Source organism: Carassius gibelio, chromosome A23, assembly GCF_023724105.1.
Source record: "Carassius gibelio isolate Cgi1373 ecotype wild population from Czech Republic chromosome A23, carGib1.2-hapl.c, whole genome shotgun sequence".
NCBI lineage: Eukaryota > Metazoa > Chordata > Actinopteri > Cypriniformes > Cyprinidae > Carassius > Carassius gibelio.
Genome location: NC_068393.1, coordinates 18093750 through 18113046, shown reverse-complemented (window position 1 = coordinate 18113046; position 19297 = coordinate 18093750). Strand labels below are relative to the sequence as shown.

At 36.4% G+C, this 19297-nt stretch overlaps 1 protein-coding gene, 1 long non-coding RNA gene and 1 pseudogene across 2 annotated transcripts; 2 read left to right on the top strand and 1 right to left on the bottom strand.

Moving 5' to 3' along the window:
- Positions 1 to 535: 535 nt before the first annotated feature.
- On the top strand, positions 536 to 4609 carry LOC127945016 (uncharacterized). The gene is made up of 4 exons (XM_052541514.1): positions 536 to 667; positions 806 to 983; positions 1783 to 2195; positions 3282 to 4609. The coding sequence occupies exons 3-4, from the start codon at positions 2159 to 2161 to the stop codon at positions 4037 to 4039; spliced, it is 795 nt and encodes a 264-aa protein (XP_052397474.1). The 5' UTR covers positions 536 to 667; positions 806 to 983; positions 1783 to 2158; the 3' UTR covers positions 4040 to 4609.
- Positions 4610 to 8026: 3417 nt separating this feature from the next.
- Positions 8027 to 19096, bottom strand: LOC127944964 (ethanolaminephosphotransferase 1-like; annotated as a pseudogene).
- LOC127944965 (uncharacterized) lies at positions 11641 to 11998 on the top strand. Its single transcript, XR_008150488.1, has 2 exons — positions 11641 to 11746; positions 11943 to 11998. It is a non-coding gene; the product is annotated as an uncharacterized LOC127944965 (long non-coding RNA).
- Positions 19097 to 19297: the final 201 nt, after the last annotated feature.

Genomic DNA, 19297 nt, shown 5'->3' with positions numbered 1-19297 from the left:
TTTTTTTAAACTAACCTCTTTCACTTTTTTTTTTTTTAACTAGACACTTGAAGATTGAGAACTTACTACTGGATGAACTCAACAACATAAAGATAGTAAAGGTCGCCATCATAGGGCCATTGCTGTGGGTGAAATATGGTGGAAATTAATTATGATAGAAGCTTATGGTATGCCATTTTTGTGTGTTTTGTTGGCATCCAGAGGCTGCCTGTAATGGCACTCTAAGTGAATGAGTAAATGTGATCGTCACTGTCTTCTGACACAAACACTACCTTCACCTCAGTACACACACACACACACACACACACACTCACACAAGGCCAATACAGTGCCAAGTTGGCACTCTGATCTGAGGAGTCTTCCCTAGGTTGAGAAGGTAGAACAGGGGAGCAAAGTGCTTCTTAAATCTGATCTGTCCTTCTGTAAGAGAAACCTGGAGAAGTTCAGTCTGGGTCGGAAACACACATACAATCACTCTTCTGACAAATCAGTGTCAAGATGTCAATGTTCTCATTCTTTATTTCTCTCTAGCGGCTGTACAGTTTGTCTTGTCTCTGCTGGAGCCAGAACCAGCAAAAAGACCAACAGTAAAAACAGCAATGCAGGATAAATGGTTGAATGAGGGATATGCCAAGAGACCCCTCCATACTGTCACTCATAAAAACAGGTAGCTGTAAAATGAAATCTAATGGTAAAGCTACCCAAAGGAATAGACATAGAGATGGACAAAAATACACAAAAATCTCGAAAAATCAATTCAGCATTTTCTGATATCTGTATTTGTGTGTTTTTTGTTGCATTTTAGGCTGCGTCCTGAGGATCTGAATTCTGCTGTGTTAAAATACATGACTGAATCTCTAGGTTACGGTCTTTCTGATATCATCCACACGGTCACCAGTAACAAGCCATCAACCACTTTGGCTTGCTACCATCTCCTGCTGAAAAAACTCTCCAGGCATCAGAAAGTAGTGAGGACCATGAAGGTAAAACCATACGTGCTTTGATATATGTCTACATTTTTTATGTTTTTGAAAGAATACTCTTATGCTCACCAAGGTTGCATTTTTTTTAATCAAAATTACAGTAAAAAATGTTATACTGTCAAATATTGTTACAATTTGAAATAACTGTTTTCTGTTTTAAAATATTTTAACATGTTATTTATTTATGTAAAGGCAAAGCTGTTTTTTGTTTCATCAATCCAGTCTTCAGTGGAAACTGATATATTCTTTTATTCCGTTTTTTTTGATGAATAGAAAAATTCAAAAAACATTATAAATATTTTTCCTGTCACTTTTGATCAATTTAATGTATCTGTTGAATATAAGGATTAATAAAAAAAATTATAAAAAAATTAAATAAAACTTTTACCGACCACAAACTTTAAAACAGCAATGTATAGCAGTATCACATTGGATATAGGTCAGTATTACAGTTTTGTTTTTTATACCTCTTTTTACATTAGATGTGATTTAACAGTAAATTTAATCTTTAAATTGTAATAATTAATATTAAGAATCTTTATCAAATCTCAAAACACGTACAATATAATGTTGTGATGCCTAAATTCACTTGTAGCATTTAAAATGCTAAATTTTAGTTTTAGCGTTTATTTTACTTTACTGAATTTATTGGTTTATTGACCATAACATGAAAAGTCTATTTATCAGTATTTATTTTGTCCTAAACAAGAGAAAACAGATCCCAATTGATGCTATGATGCAATGGTCGGCTAATTGTTAGGTTTTGGATCACAGCTAACATGTTAACGACTGTCCTCAGAGAGAAGAGAACAGCGAATGGAATCTTCTGAATAAGGGCTTGTTGAGAAGGACAAGCAATGCAAGTGCAAAGAGTCAGCAGCAGGTGAACCGTCCAGCTATACTCTCAACCCAAGAATTCCATCTTGTGTCTAAAACGAACATGGTCACACAAAACATTTATCAACCTGTTCCTTCGCTAGTCTCCTCAGAGTGACACAGCCAATGAGAGGAGCTCAAGGCAGTCCAGTAAGACCCAGCGGAGCCAATCACAGGACAGAGACACCCAGAGTGCCAGAAAAAGGACAGCAGAGAGCATAAGACCAAAGCAGTCGAGCCTAGTGGACAGAGAAGATTCTCCTTCCTTTCTGCCTGTGGATACAGCTAATGAGATCACCATGCTGGTCAAGACACATGATGGGCTGATTCCCAAGGGTAATATTCATTTCTTATCACTAATAGAGTGCTTCAAGGATGGTGTATTTTGTAGGCCAACCGGATAACAATTAACATACTTTTATCTGAATTTTGAAGCCAAAATATAATCATTAGAAGTAAAAAGCTAAAGTTAGGCTATAAAAGTCAACATCTAGAAGTTGGAAAGTTTTGTTTGCATCGTTTGAAACCGTGTGATTATAATGAAAGCAAGGCTGTGAAAGTGGACTATTGAGTAGATGAGTTTACCTGTTCTGCATGATGCCAATGTCCCCAACAACCTCTGTAGTAACATTTAGCAATCTTTTTTAAGACATAAAAACTTAAAAATAAATTATGAGTGGGGTTGATATTGATGTATTTTATAGAATAAATAATAGATAAAATCCTTTCTTGCAGCTATCATGTTCTTGCTAGAGCAGGGAAAATAACCAACCAGCACATTCATAGAGAGGGTTTTTTTTTCCTCCACTGATTTTGACTGGACGGAGCAAAGGAATCATTGTGAAGCTCATTAGGAATTGTTAAATACTGCTACCCCAGCCAGAACTTCTAAACACATACTGGATAAGAATGTCCTGCTCAAAGCTGCCAGATCCAACAACAAATTGTTCAAGTTCAAGATGCATTGAATCCAGTACAATGAATGCTTGCATAGTCTAATAAAGGAACAAAGTATTTCCTGTTTGATGAAATTCTTTTTTGGAATAAAATGTGATTTTTTTTTCCTACTAGCCTGTTGCTCAGTTCATTGTAATTCATAGACCGAATAGGTCCCATGGAGTATATTACATTGTGCCCTGTCACTTGAACCTGGGCAAAGTGAGTGCCAGTCACAGAGCCAGTCACAATTAACAAAGCTTGTTGATGGTTTAAAGCATGATATCATTCAATAATCATCAACATTTAAATAGTCTAATAGTAATACATTAATCTCTCACATGTCCCACACTGTCCTGCAAAATCACATCTACAGTCTTGTAACAGAGCAATAACCAAGTGGTCACCCTATTTTGGACCCACTTAGTTTAGGAATTCATACAATGCATACTCAGCTGACAGAATTTGTATATGTGTATATTTCAGTCTTAACTTTTGGTGAGAAGGAGAAGCTTTGTGTTTCACCGCCTAAGTGTTCCTGCAGAGAGGGGAGTGGCACCAAACTCTATGATTCCGCCACTTTTGATGCCACTGTGACCATCGAAACCTCCAGAGACTCCCAGACAATGAAAACATCAATCAGACCACATGATCTGAGACCAGCTTACTCTGACAAATATCAAGTGCTAGAATACGAACATCAGCCTGATGACAAGTTAGAAAAGTTGCAGACATTCTACTCCGAGAAAGGGGCTTTTCCCAGAACGGGACAGCGATTTAAGGATTTATTACTAGCCATTGAGGAGAAAACCTACAATGCTTGCAACCTCAGCACCATGGAAACCACAACACAAACCTCCCCTCTACCTCGACTACGTCACACTAGAACGCTGAAGGAAGCCACACCTAGAAAAGTTACTATGGTCGGTCTTGCGCACCACACAACACCTGGCACTGGCTCCTCGCCTTTCTTAATAAATGATTCCAAACCTCCATTGTTTCCATCTCAGAGACAACAAACTCTCGTCATTACAAACCTGAGACATGCAAAGGAGAAGAGGAACACAGGAACGGGAGGGGGAGGAGGGATTGGTGTCCCCAGTAATACCTCGAAAAGAAACCCTGTTCAGTTGCGAACAGCTATACAGCGCAGAGTCACGGACCTCAGCTTACCAGTGCTTCCGTCTGCTTTACAAAACAGCTCTGACATAAAGACAGAAATACTCAGAATGGATTTCAGGTGACATTTGAGGATAAGAGGCCTTCTCAAAGGGAATATGCTGGGTTCAGTACAAGTCATGCTCAGTCGACAGCATTTGTGGCATACTGTTGTTTACTACAAAACAAATCATTTTGATCCATGCATCCCTTAAGGCAATACACTACAGGCAAAACCATAGTTTTTTTTTCCATGCACATATATTCTGAATATTTTTACAGAGGAGTTTTGTTCATATATCATCCATCTGGTTTATATACATTTTTATTCCTTAAAATATGGTACAAATATTTTTGTTTTATAGAGTCATAAAGGTTTTTACAAAGGGGATTTTGGATATCTCTATTTTTAACTCTACTATATCAGTAAAGTGGAATTTTGAACTTGAATTTATCTAATGTTCAGATTTGACATATATGCAAATTTGGGCATATTTGACTAGACAGTGCTTCATTTGCATATTTTTAAAACATTACATCAGAAAATGTATAATACAAAACAGTTGTCTTAATGTACTGTAATTGATCAACTGGTGAATGGTGGGGCACCATTGAGTCAGATTTGTAAGTGAAGGGTCATTGGTTTGATTTCTCAGTACCAGCAGAAATTGTTGGTTGGGGAGTGAAAAGACAGTCCTCTCTTCATCCCTCAATACCCACAACTGAGGTGCCTTGGAGCAAGGCACCAAAACCCCCTTTTTCTGCCAAGGTCCCATGGCAAAATGGCTGTGATCGCGGTGTGTGTGCGCGCTTACTTGGATGGGTTAAATGCAGAGCACAAATTCCGAGTATGCTTTACCATACTTGGCAATCATATCACTCACTTTCACTTTCAGTCTTTGCCTTATTCACCTCTAGTGCTTTACCTTGAATTCACTTCCACTTTATGTGCCTCACTTTCATATTTTTTTGTGAGATAATCAGCATTATGCCAGTTGCTGAAAATAAGCTATCTGCTTCAGGAAGAATGAGATACATTATCTTATTAAAATCAACATATTGTCTTATCATTACCTCCCCTCTTGCCCCCCATCCTCCCTTTCCCTACCATAATCCCCTGGTCCCAGGACAATTTGGCTACTCTTGAGTTTCTTAATTGTCTGGTTGGGATTTGACTGATGTCCATTGTAGGTTTTAAGCCGCTATCATGTTTCTCGCTTTATGAATGAACGCATCTGAATAGCATCACTCAGCTTTGCCAGTCGGTGCCAAAGGATGAGGATCCAGTTTATGAGGAAAATGGCTAATATAACTGAACTATTATATTGGCTTTTTGTTTGAAGCTTACAATACAATAAACTATTGTTCAGGAATAAGGAAATGTAGTTTTGGTACAAACTTTTTTTTTTTTTTTTTTTAACAACTTATCTTAAAAATAAGTTGACATGCTGCTCAATACTGGACTGCTCACATAATTGTAGACATCTAATTTCGGCTAATTTAAGGGTGTGTGTATGTATGTTAAATGAGCAACTGTGATGTGGCTGCTCCCCAATGGCTAGAAGGGTTTTGAATGATGGACATGTAAATGAATCTTTCCCTCTTTTCAAATGGTGAGGAGCTCATGAATTATGAAAACTTTGTTTTGGTACATGATATGGTGCTGAGGGGGGTTTGGACTTTGTGTGTGCGTGTGTGCAGATATGTGTGCTGGAGAGAGATTGATCTGAAGTGAGAGTGGCATGTCTGCACCTCAACTCATATTTGCAACCACATAGTTTCCAAAGACACTTAAATATCCTCAGATTATATAATCTGTCTTTTTTCAACAGTTAGTATGAATTTTATTGCATTAGATACAGTATAACAACATAAAAGAACCAAGTGGCATCAACAAACAATTGCGGATCTGTACATTTTCGGCAGCCATTACTCAATGCAAACTGCAAACTGAATTTGAGCACCAAACAGTCTACGGAGAGAGCTGCATTTGCATTTAATTTATTTGACATGATTTTATCCAAAGTGACTTGCATTGCAATCAAATTATAAATATTTTTTTATTAGTTTGTGCATTTTCTGGGAATCGAACCACGAGTGCCATGCTGTACAGTTTGAGCTTCAAGAATGTTAACAATTTATTCAGTGGCCTGGGGTGACCAGGCACCTATGAAGCCCAGTCTTTCCAGAAAACAAGCCCAAACTTGCCTAACACCAAATATAATAAATCATTAGTTAGTCCTTAATGAATTATAGACTCTATTTATGTTTGTGCTTAGTGGTCTGACTAGTGATTTCTATCGTGTGTATGTGTTGATAAATAATTGTATTCACCATATCCACTTGACTTTTAAGGCTTGCATATCAAGATTTAAATAATTCTGTGAGACAAAATATTTCATAATGTAGATTTAAATGCCTCAATGAATGTCTACCCTGTTGGAAAAAAAACTCAGCATTTGCTGGTTAAGTATGTTCTGAGGTGGCTGCTGGTTTGAGCTGGTTTAAGAAGACCCTTAGCTGGTTTAAGATGGTCATGTGTTGTCGCTACCTGCTCAGCACCAGCAACTCAAACCAGCTAAAGACCGTTTTAAACAAGCTCTAATCACAGCACACTGTCGTGACCAAATGGTGCGAGAATTTTGAAGCCGGTTTTGGTGAAATGAAGGGTCACGAGCGCAGCGTTTCTGTAGGCCTAGTTATTAGCCTCGAGTTTATTCGTTAGGCTACTGCTGTACTCGTTGTTAATCCCAGTTTGCATAAAACATGCGTGCTTCAGTATGGAATTACATTTGGTTCAATAAAAATGAACGTAACTTTATAAATCTGAATGTAACTTTTTCAGAAACTATCAAAAATATGCCATTACAAAAGAAGAAAAACAATAAAAAAAAAAAAATTAACTCAGTCACACAAATTTAACAGGCTCTTCAAATATGCTTCATTCTTTGTTAATGTTTTTCAAAGATTCATTTTCACTAATTCACATGTTCATTTTTATCGAACCAAATGTAATTCCATACTTCTGGGTCAAACAGGAGTGACACCACACGGGGATATCAGTAACTCATAAAACTTAGAGCTGCATAAAAAATCTGCAAGCATATTGCACGTGGGGGTAAATATGTCTTCAAGTTTTCAAGAATTCTGTGTGACCTAAAGTGCTTCAGAGGCTGGACTGTCAGCACCTCGACTTGACTCGCCTTTCCCAGGAAATAACGGCTATACACCGGCCTTCTCCGGTTTCTAATGACGTGCATGCATTATTAAGCGCGCTCTCCCGGGCAGTAGCCTAGCACGTCCTGATTTTGCCAAGTTCGATGTGTTCCTAGGTCAACATATTTTGTTGAACCTGGAACAACATTTTACTCCAAAAATATATTCTTAACCATATCTCTACACCTAAACCTAACCTTAACCACGAGTAATCCCTAAAATCAGAGGAAATGATAGATGAATGACACTGATGTACAAGCACCAAACACTGATTTTAAGCGTAAACTTCCCAAAATCTATAAACTGGTTCTTCAAATCTGATTGGTTAATCACGATGTTGTCCCAGGAACATGTCTCACTTGGTAAAATCAGGTTCTGCAGTAGCCTATACGGACGGTGCCTCACGCACGCGCTCACGGACGCGGCCATTGTTTAATCCATGCAACCTCCGATTAACTGTTAGTTTAGGACAAGGACCATCCCTCCAAAGTGTCCTAACCCTTAAACAACAACAACAACAACAAAACCTGCATAATACATTATGATCTATATTATAGATATCGTTATAGACTAGGCTACTAACTGACACTCTCAGTCTGAACTGCATCACATGAATTTTGAACGAAATAGCTTATTGAATGTCAAAACTCACTTTCTGCTAACATTTTTGTAACAAATATACAACTATGCATATAGCTCTTCATAAAATCATAAATGTAAACATTCCAGGTTCATGAAACCTTAAAAAAATCAAAAAGCTACTCTGATTGAAGCGTCCTTCAGAGTGGCTCTGTGCTAAATGAAGCAAGCTCTATCTCTGTGTGTGCTAATAGTTTAACATGCATTTGGAAGCACTATGCAGCCCAGGTTCCTTTTATTTACTCATTCACATAAATTTCCAACATTTCTGTAAACAGGCTTACAGCATTTCTTCATTCTGCCAAAATAAAAAGCTGGAATTTGAAATGTTAAAAGATCAAGGGTTTGAATGTTTGAAAGAATTTACATACAAACGTGTATCATTATATAGTATGCCATAGTTTTATTTTTATTTAAAGTAGCCTTTTGTGATTTAAACTTATTTATAAAAAAAACAAACACTTTACTGTTTAAAGGCAATAAAAAAATAACAATAAATAAATAATAACTATTATTTTGTTGCATTTGAATGGGTTCCTAAAAAACACCAAAGTGAATAATGTGAACTGAGAGACAAGTAAATTGCAGCTTTAAATTCCAGCTACAACAGTTAATCATATCGCTGTCCAAACAACAACATAACAAAAGTTGTGCAGCCCTAAATAAAACTCCAAAAAATGTCAAAAATAAAAAAGCTTTAAAAAGGCTAAATATTTTATGTTAACTTGCATGAAAAAAAAAAATTATATATATTTAAAAATGCCCTGAATGAGGCAGAAGGGTGCAAAATCCACAGAGTTCTCTCAAAACTCAATTTCACGTCACCCCATACTGAGATACTATATTTTTATATTCAGAGAAACATGTGCGTTAACTAAAGAAAAATAACCAAAATGTGCAATGCCAATACCATGATATTATCTTCCACAATAAGGTATAAGCCCATGAAAACAAAACATTGGTGGTGCACTATTCAGTACCTGAGACACAGATGATGTACTGTGCCTCTGAGTGAAATCCAGCCTGTCCTGAGACTGGGGTGTCAAAATCTGCAATAGGACAAAATTATACTGTGGATACGCTTACATTTAATGGGGCAGCACAAGAAGATAATGTTACAACATGGCTGGATTTTGTTTTACAATATGCAGAGGTTTGAGTGTTTTATCTCACTTTAGATTAATAAAAGTTATATTTGCTTGTTCTCTAAAGCATCACACAAATGCAGTTGCACAGTCTTGATAAGAGTCCTGCAACCAAACCTGTCACATTTAAGAGGTATGTCTAGTTTTAAAAACAATAACAAGAACAAAATAAGACAATAAAACAATAACAGGAACAAAATAAGTATATCCTCCTCGGATATTATTTGCACTAAAAACTTAAAATGTGGAGATTTGAGTATGGGTCTTGAGTTTGACCCTCAGAGGAACTACCATCAGACTCTATGCAAAAAAAAATAATGATTAAAAAAAAATTACAACGCTCTACTGCATACAAAGAAAAAAGCGCCATCTGCTGACTAAAATCTTTCTAATCAAATCTTGCAGGAGTTACCTCAGGAATGAGTGTCATTAACATTCTTTAACAAAGAATATATTGCAAAAGTGTACTGGACAGTAATTAGATATTGACATAATTACAAATAAAGAATTTACTTGAGATATAGGCCTAACAGTTATAATTTGTAGTAGGCTATGTAAATTCTTTATCCATGTGATTTCTCGATTCATGTAAAACAGGTATTGGAAGGTTAAGAAACATGTATCATCATATTATGGAGATTAAAAAAAAAAAAAAAGCAAGATGAACAACAATACAATGTTATAGCCTAACAACATAGCTAAGCTATACAAGTTTAAACATCAATGGATTGTTTTCACTGACCGACTCTTCTCAGAGAAACAGAATATATGGAGGCATGAGGTTTCCAGAATGAGTGTATAAGTTTAAAACACATACACGGATATATACATACAGTACATATGCACATACACATACACTCATCCACATATTTACACATACATTCAACTCACACACTTCGGACAACCCGTGAAAAATTAAAAATCCTATTTCCGGTATATAAGACCTCAGTCCACCAAACAGAAATGAAGATATGTAGACAAAACAAAGGATAAAGAGAAAGGAAAAAAACAGACTAAATGATGGAATGAGCTTTACGTAGGCCATGACATCCGCGGTTCACAGGTTTAACAGACATGTTGGTGACACACAGACTAGTGCTTTTATCGTGTTTATAGAACGGAGCGAGGTTCGACTCGCTCACTCCAAGTGCACCCTCTCCTGGACAGGGCTTGAAGCGCACTCTTCATTCAAGCACAAACTCAATAAAAGCCGACTGACTGGTGAAGCAAACAAAAAGAAAACTGAAAATAAAAATAAAAAAACACTGAAAATCGGCACGCAGACACACCATCACCAATGTAAAAAGGAAACAAAAACGAATATCTTCTTTGCAGTAGTAATACAAATTCAGTTGTTTAAATGAGGTTTTAGTTTGAGCTGTGTGTTATAGATAACTAGTTGTGGTTGTTTAAATTTGTCTCATGTCATTTTTAAAATGTGTATAGCTGTAGAGATCAGCAAAAACACCATAGATTTAAATAAGAATCTAACATCCCTGTTCCCTCATGCAATTGTTTCATATTAACTAAAAACTAGACATTTCCCACAGTCCGTTTATATTGTCCATCATAGAAACATAATTAAATGAATGCTTCTAATAAAAAATAAAAATTAAAAAAAAAAGATTTCTTTCCCCCAAATTGAGCAATTGAGGTCAAAATTAAATGTTAATAAAATCTTCAAATCAAATAAGATTAAGACATTCATCACATTCTATTTGTGTTCATCATGTGGTTTGCGTGTGACTCATCTGAGAGAGCATGTAAGTGAGATTAACCGTTCAAGGCTCCTAGTATCTCGGCTGAAAAGCATATTTCCTTAGGAAACAAGCAAATCCCCAACTTCACGGATACCAGGCAACCAAACAGCCTCAGCTTGGCACAAGCAACACAATATAGCTCTTTCTAGGAGGAACGGGCTCTGTTACACAGCTGCAAGTTGAGGCACTGTAGGTCCTGGACTCAGTGGGCCCTGTTTTTCTTAGCTATTGATTCCCATGGTGTAAATACTTGTCCGAGCCCAATTTGTCCTATGGCGTAGCTCCACCTCTGGGCACAGTGGGCCCTGTGGTGCAGCTCTGCCTCAGGGCTCTGTGAGCCCCATGGCACAGCTCCACCTCAGGGATCATTGGGCCCTGGGCTGAAGCTCCATTCATTTGTTGATTGAGCAGCATCCTCAGAATAAGGCGGCGCATTTGGTCAGTACAATTTGGTTTCCTGTTGTTAGTTGTGTCTCCTTGGTGATTGGTAAGAGTCGACTAGCTGAAGAACATGCTGAGATAGCTTAAACCTCAGCAGCCTTCAGGCCGATTTTCTCCTCGTCCTGTCAGTCCGAATTGGGCTTCTTTAGTGAGAAAGCGTATATGTTAAAATGATCACTCAGCTGCTTCACCTGCACAGGGAGACAGAAGGAAAAAAATGACTATAATGAGAAATATTTTAATGTAGCTGTGCATAAAAACATAACAGTTACAAAAGATAATTCCATAAAATGTATTCTACACTATAATGTTTAATAAAGTTTCATAAGTTGTTAATAATAATCATATTTACTATTGTCATGACATACATTTGTTTTTTATTTACTAGCACCATCTTGTGGCAGTTTGATGTTATAATAAAGAAATTGATTATTGTAAACCATTTTCTTAGTGCTTGGTTTAGTTCATGTGACTCTTGGGTTAGAGGTTAACCAGGAAATAGCCACTGTGTTCCAGTTTCTTTCTGTGTGGTGGGCCAACAAGTCATCTCTCTGTTTTCTTCACGTTTTTGTGCCTCAGAAAGGCTTTGCCTGTAAGTTTATCTTTTTTGCAGTTTTTGCAAAAACGAACTATTCAACAGTGATGGCAATTTGTTTATAATTACACTAAGAGAACTGATTATAGCCTTTAATATGTGCTCAGAGAATATTTGTAAACAGCAGAAATTAATTTGTGTTTATTTTGAGAATATTTTGTAACAAGACATTTGTAATCTTTGTATATTTCAGTTTTACAAAAAAGAGAAAGAAGAGGAAAGAACAAAACAGTAAAACTTTCAACTTTACTACTGCGTCTGCCCTTTTCTGACTCCTGTTAGCTATCTGTCAATGTTGCGTAGATGGAACACGCATCTAGGACAGAATAACTATTATAATAATTGATAATCAATGAATTGTACAAGTTGTTATAAAATTGATATAATTTTAATAAATTATATTAAATGGTTACAGGACATATTAAATAAGTTGATTATAGAAATTATAAAAAAAAGTGTGTGTATACACATATACATATATATATATATACATATATATATATATATATATATATATATATATATATATATATATACACACACACACATTTATACATAAGTACTTTTTCATCATTTATTATTATTATTAGTTGATTATTTGTACATACATAATTATTTGACTAATTAAGTAATAAGCAGTCTGTGTGTGTCTTTACTCACAACTGATACTCCATAGTGTATGTGAGTGAGGATGACTACGGCAGTCCATATGTAGAGGACAGTCATTTCAGCGTGCTGTACAACCCCAGATATCACTAGCAACACCACAGCTGTCATCGGCAACAACAACAAACTCAGTGGCTCACATCGAGTGTTACTCATCTGGCATACAATGAGCTTGCACTGAGACAGAGAGAGAGAGCGAGAGAAAGAGAGCATGTCAGGATCAGAAATGTGACAAGATATTTCAAATGGAACTGAAAGGCATCCATCGTCATGGCTGCTCAACTCGTTTATCTACAGCAGAGAGAGAGGACTGAGTACACTCACAGTAACATTGGAGAAGGCTGTTCCCACCATGAGATAAAAGATTCTGGGTTGCTTCTCAATGATGTCTGTAGGAGAGAGACTGATCCACAGTGTAGACAAGACAAACAGGAAGACGGGAGAGAAAAACGGCAAAAAGGCCTCATACACCGAACTGTGCTTCAGGGTGCTTTTACGGTATGCCCTAAAAACATAAAGAGAGAACACATGAGAACAAATATCCCTGTTCCAAAGCATACATTATTCAATAGGACAATCAGTAAGCTACAAAGTATGAGCTATTTTTATGTAGTCCAAAAACAAGAGGCCTGAAATGAAACTTACTTAAAGACATTGTAGAGGCTCATTGGCAATGTTACAACAAATAAACAACCTGTAAAAAAAATAAAAATAATAACGAATGAGGATATCAGATCATCCTTTAATTTGCAAGTTTGGCCTAATAGTGAATGAAGTATTAACTGTAAGAGAGTTCACTCACCAACTATCATAACAGTGAAGAGATCTCTGTACTGAACAATCCCAAAAACAGGTTTGTACCATGTTTCAACACCAACCACCGCTGTTATTATGTACACCACAGAGATAGTCTGGTATGGAGAAAATAAAAAGACTTTCATACAAACTGTAATATTTATTTCCATCCAAGAATCACTGAAGTTTCAATGTACTGTGTGTGATGTGTACAAAAAAACGAAATTCTACCTTCAAGATGTATTAATTTCACATGTTTTATATTCACTACTGCTCAAACACTGGGTACTTATACTTAATACTTATAACTAATAATATTATTCTGCAAGGATTCATAACATTGTTTACAAAAGGACAGTAAAATAATGATACAAAAAATTGGCTACTGAAATCCAGCCTTACCATGACATGAATAACTTATATAAAAAATATACACACTCACACTCTCTCTCTCTCTCTCTATATATATATATATATATATATATATGTATAGAGAGAGAGAGAGAAAGATATATATATAGAGATATATATAGTTTGTTTAATTTAATATTTTGTAAAAAACACTTTCTTTTCACAAATTTTTCTTTAGCCCATTGTAATAAATTACCACTTGACTGATGTCGTAGCCCCAGGGTAGGAACAAAATCCCAGTGTTGTACTTCTCCCAGTGAGACAGTATGAAGGAAAACAGGACAACCCATAACAGATAATACAGCGTCACCACGCCGACGCCGGTCTCACCCCGTCCGAAGACAGAGTACACTGTAGCGACGAAGAACACACATGCCCAGCTGTCCAGGCCGTGGTCGAACAGCTCACCCAGAGGAGTGCTGGAGTTTGTTCTCCGAGCCTGTTTGCCATCCACACCATCTGTATGTACACACACAATATATCTGAAACTTATATGTGGGCATTACACCATTTCCAATTTTGCTACCACATACACAATGTTTCAGAGGTCCTAAAAGATGTTTATATTCAGGGGTGCACATCATTTTTTCAGCCTGTTTCTCATAAGAGAATCGCATTATGTAATCTACAATTCTAAGTCGCTTTGGATAAAAGGGTCTAAAAATAAATAAATTTAAAGCATTTTCAAGATCATATTCAAACTTAAAATTAGCAGGCTTTTATCTTGGCGGGTTGCCTGCAAGTAAGTATACGCGCTTCCAGATTTAGCACTGCTGCTGATTAAAGAGCGTCAGTGGATGAATGTCACAGTTTTGCATTGTGCTTTGAAAAAGGCATGGCATAGCCAAGATTTATGCTTTCAGGTTGAAAATAAAACTTATTTAGTACAGTCACTTTCAGAACATATTTATATAATGCATTTTTAATTTTGGTCGCGCATGCAGACCTGCGGACCACTTAAGTGCACCCGTTTATATTAAACAATATTACTGAAATGCATTCAAATTTAGCTTTTTTTTATAAAAGGTGTTTGATAGCATATTGGTGTTTGCTGTGGTCATGAGATTTGTTCTGAACAACAACTTGAACAATGTTTTGACTCTATTAGCAAAAATGTTCCTTAAACACAAATAAATTGATTCAGAAACATTAGCCACAAGCCAACTGCCTCCCAGGCGCCGCAGCAAAAAATAGCTGCCCACTGCTCTGGTAGTGTGGGTTCACCACTCACTGCTGTGTGTGTGCACATGGATGGGATAAATCCAAAGCACAAATTCCCAGTATGGGACTCCATACTTGGCCACATCATGTCACTTTCGAAAACAAAAAGACACACTCACCTAAGGTATAGGCCAGAAAGTTGAACAGACCAGCAGCTATCCACACCCAACTTGGCACATGTGTACGGCCTTCCCCTGTGCCACACAACACCCACGAAACAATCAATCCCATTTGTAAACAGATACAAGTCCAAAAAAACTAAAACAGCATTAAAATAACAAATTGTTATGAATTATACCCTTGAAAATCCTGAACTTCTTTAGTTAATTTATAAAGAATGAATTTAACTTACAATATATATTTCCATTACTACTTAATAGAAACATCTGAAACCAATTTTTTTTTTTTTTTAAAGCAAAACATATTTATAGTGTAACTTCTTTTAATTATTCACTCTACCACTGAATGTACAGTGTGTTATGCAAATATGAGAGAGCTGGCAATGTGCACAGGTGTGGCTGTGTATTAACAGATGGCTAGTTGATAATTGAGGGAATGATGAGCTGGAAGTGAGACCTTGATCTTTGTCATATGAAAAAAATAAAACATACAACCTTTTCCTTATCTTTGCACATAATCAATAATTGGTTATAGTTGCTATTCCAAACGAGTTAAGGTCCCTAAGCTTTTTAGAAAGTGAGCATTACCCACAATACCCTCTCACTAGCACATCAAATCCATACCAATCATACACACACAGTTTATTGACCTCACCTGAGGCATAAAAGTCAAAGTCGAAAAAGGACAACAAGATGAAGGTGAGAACCAGGAACATGAACCCTGTAAATGTGATGAGGTTTGGGGCAAGCCATGTGGGCAAGATCTGAAAAACAGCGAGAAAGAGGGGAATTAGCAAGTTGCAAATGGTCTGATCTCCCTTGCAGGTAATCAGATCCAGACAGAACATTAATTCATGTTGCATATATGTAATTCAATGAAAGCAAAACACAGCATAATTGTAATCTATTTATGTGAAATACCACCATACATTCATGGATTCAAAATATTTTCATATAGATTGACAGACAAGAAACAAATCTTCATAAACGTATATACACTATTAATATATTTAATAATAGTGTATTTTAACATACAATATAAACAAAAATAAAATGCTGTACTAAAATGTATAACTACAAAATAATTGTAAATAGAAATATATTACAATTTGATAAAACTGTATAATTAAATCTAATATATAATTTTTTAAATAATAAAACACTTTTGTTTGCCATATTTGAAAGGGACTTTTCCATTTGCTTGTCTTAATGTCAGTCTTGAGTTTAAATCCATCAAATAGTACATTTAAATAACACAAATTAATATTCATCTATAATAAAAGTGTCATTATTATTATTAAATTTCATATGAGAGACTGAATGCCCTTGTGTATTCAGGGTGACATTCTGATTCGGAACGTTCTCACCTTCACCAATGAGTTCCAGAAGGGGTGCATGACGTAGATTGAGAGGGGGTTGGAGTCAACCGCACTGTACTGTAAAGAAGAGATGAGGAGAAATGCAGAATAAGACAACACATACTAATAACACACAGTTCCAGAAGTGTGAATGTCGAATAAAGTGTTGACAAAAGAGTGTTTCTGCTGTGTCAAATAATATGGCACACTTGTGTCTAAGTAATGTAATTCAATGTAATAATGTCTATCGAAAATGAAACAGTACACGACTACAGCACACAATAGTAGGATTCAGGGGTGAAGGTCACTTTTCAACTGCTCCCACAGCATGTGTTTATTGTTTGGGCTCACATTTGGAGCTTAGGAAGAAGTCGGCAATGTCAGCAAATGAACGTACACAAAACCCCAAATTAATATACACAAAATGCTGAAATGAAATACTTATTTTATAACTATAACTTTAAGTGTTTTATTGGCTTTAGTAAACTATAAACACACTGTGGGTCACCAGGAGGGGGTAGTTATGTACATTCAATGCCCCCTAAAATATGTGCAAATATGCAGAGCAAGAATAGCGCATACAAACTCAGCAGCCTGTATAACAGTCCAAAACACTGGGAGTAAATAAATACACCTTATCAGGCCAACGGGACATTCAACCAGGAGGTACACAGGGTCAGAGCAACATTCATTCACAAGTTCTGTCAAATAACCACTGAGACATACACACAACTGCGTCACACCCAGGAATTCAACCTCTCGAGCCCTCTAGTCCCACACCCTTTTAAGAAAACTATCCTCTTCAGAGTTGCTTTGGGACAAATACTAATAGAGACAGAATGATTGATGTGAAGGAGTGGATGCCAAGTTGTCATTTCCTTCATATTGATATGAATTATATTATTAGACTATATCTCGTTTGACTGTTAATCAAGTTATGGCAAGAGTGAAATGTGTAACCTCATGTGCGCTTATGAGATTTTAAAGAATCCTGCTTTATGCTGTACTTCTACTCTCTAGGATAAGATGATGACTTCATAGTGTATGTGTGTGTAACGAATCTTACTGATAAAATTCTAGCTAGGGCTAGGCGGCCTTGAAGTTCTGATATGTCCCAGGACAAACGTTCAACTGCCGATGTCCAGCGTATCATATATACGTCTTTGGAGAGACGTATTGTGTCTGACCTCGGATCACTTGTCACCAAAATAGTTGTCAGAAGATATGTTTGAATCGTTTATGTCCATATGTGGAAACTGTCTAAGTTTATCTAGGTTTTGGAACCAATCTGAATTTTGTTGACTTTGACATAATTAGTAGCCTCTGACGAGGTATGATTGTTGTATTGAAGCGGACTTCTCTTCGTTCTTCTCTTCGGACTTCTCTTCTCTAACGCATCTCTGACTCCTGGGCATCTCTGATTCCTCTACAAATGTATTATAAATTAATAATTATCATATAAAAAATTATTATTATAACTTAAAATAAAACATGATATATATATATATATATATATATATATATATATATATATATATATATAGTGTTCATGTTCTAGCAAGTCAATAAATAAGCAAGTTCTTGTTGGTGCCTGTTGAACACACAGTAGTGTATAATGGCATTGTTAGTGGCATTTATTGGATAACAAGATACAGTAAAAAAAATTATATTGCCAAATATTATTACAATTTGGACAATTGTTCACATTTTTTTCCCCAGAATGTAATTTATTCATGTGATTGTAAAGCTGGATTTTCAGCATCATTAATGCAGTCTTCTGTGCCTCGTCATTAAATGATAATATGTTGATTTGGTGCTCAATTAATATTTCTTCTTATCATGTATTATCATCATTGAAAACAGTTGTGCTGCCTAATATATTTTTGTGGAAACCATGATACATTTTTTTCAGGACTGGGTTATGAACAGTAATTTTAGAGAACAACCTTCTTTGCATCTCAATCAGGTGTTTCTTCTTCTATAAATTATATCAGAGGTCTCTGACACTACACTACTATGTACAGTAACACCTGAATATTAAATGAACACAGCGAAAAATTAAAGTGAAAGCACGGTGAGTGAGTGACTCGCATGCAAATTATGTCCGAACCACATATCCTTATTAGACGCGGAACCAGCAGCCCATGCCTTTAATTCAAACCGATTTACAAGCTAACCGACAACATAAAGCATGTATTAGCTAAACAAAGCTGGATAATGTCTTTGTGTTGTGTTTGCTGGTAGAACAACACAATGTTGTCGCATAATGTTTAGAACTGAAGATCTACTTTCACTGGCGGTTTCAAGTCACTGTGACACACCAGTTTCACCGGTTTACAGCACTAATATGTCTTTAATGTCAAATCTTCGAATTGGATGTATATGCAATAATAACTAAACTGTGTAACAATTCATCCAGAAAATTCGAGGGAAGAATAGACTATTTCTCTTTAAAATGTCACAATAAGCAGCCGTTGTCCTTTCTAGAGAGCGGCACACACCGGCAGACCTCATGCTTCATGATAGCATTAACAGCACGGCTCAACTTACCAACACCCTAAAACACATTGTGCAGAATAACAGCGGTCTCACCTTATATTTATCAAAACCTGAGAGTTGCTCTTGGGTGACATAGTGGTAGAGAGCCATGATGACCGCAGCACGGCTCTGAGACGGACCGAAATTCACCCGTGTCGGCTCAGTTTCCGCAGTGCCGCGCGTATGCGGTGGCGGTGCAGTGGCGTGACGCCTGAAAATCCGCCCACAATCCAACGTCATGTTTCATAATAAAAGCCGACGTGGAACTTGCCGTGGTCTTTTATTCAGTTATGCTACGTTTTTTCTACTCACTCAGTATAGTGTTTTACTATATATATATATATCATTTGTACACAAAAAGTGAGCTAAACCTGACAAATTATTCAAAAACCTCCCTCTGGGGACGTCCTCATTTGTAAAACTGGTATAAAAATAAAGTA

Bases quoted from the DNA above. Each gene is read 5' to 3' on its own strand.
- LOC127945016 (XM_052541514.1), top strand. From the start codon at position 2,159: ATGCTGGTCAAGACACATGATGGGCTGATTCCCAAGG. The intron at 2,196-3,281 runs GTAATATTCATT...TGTATATTTCAG, and splicing joins TGATGGGCTGATTCCCAAGG to TCTTAACTTTTGGTGAGAAG.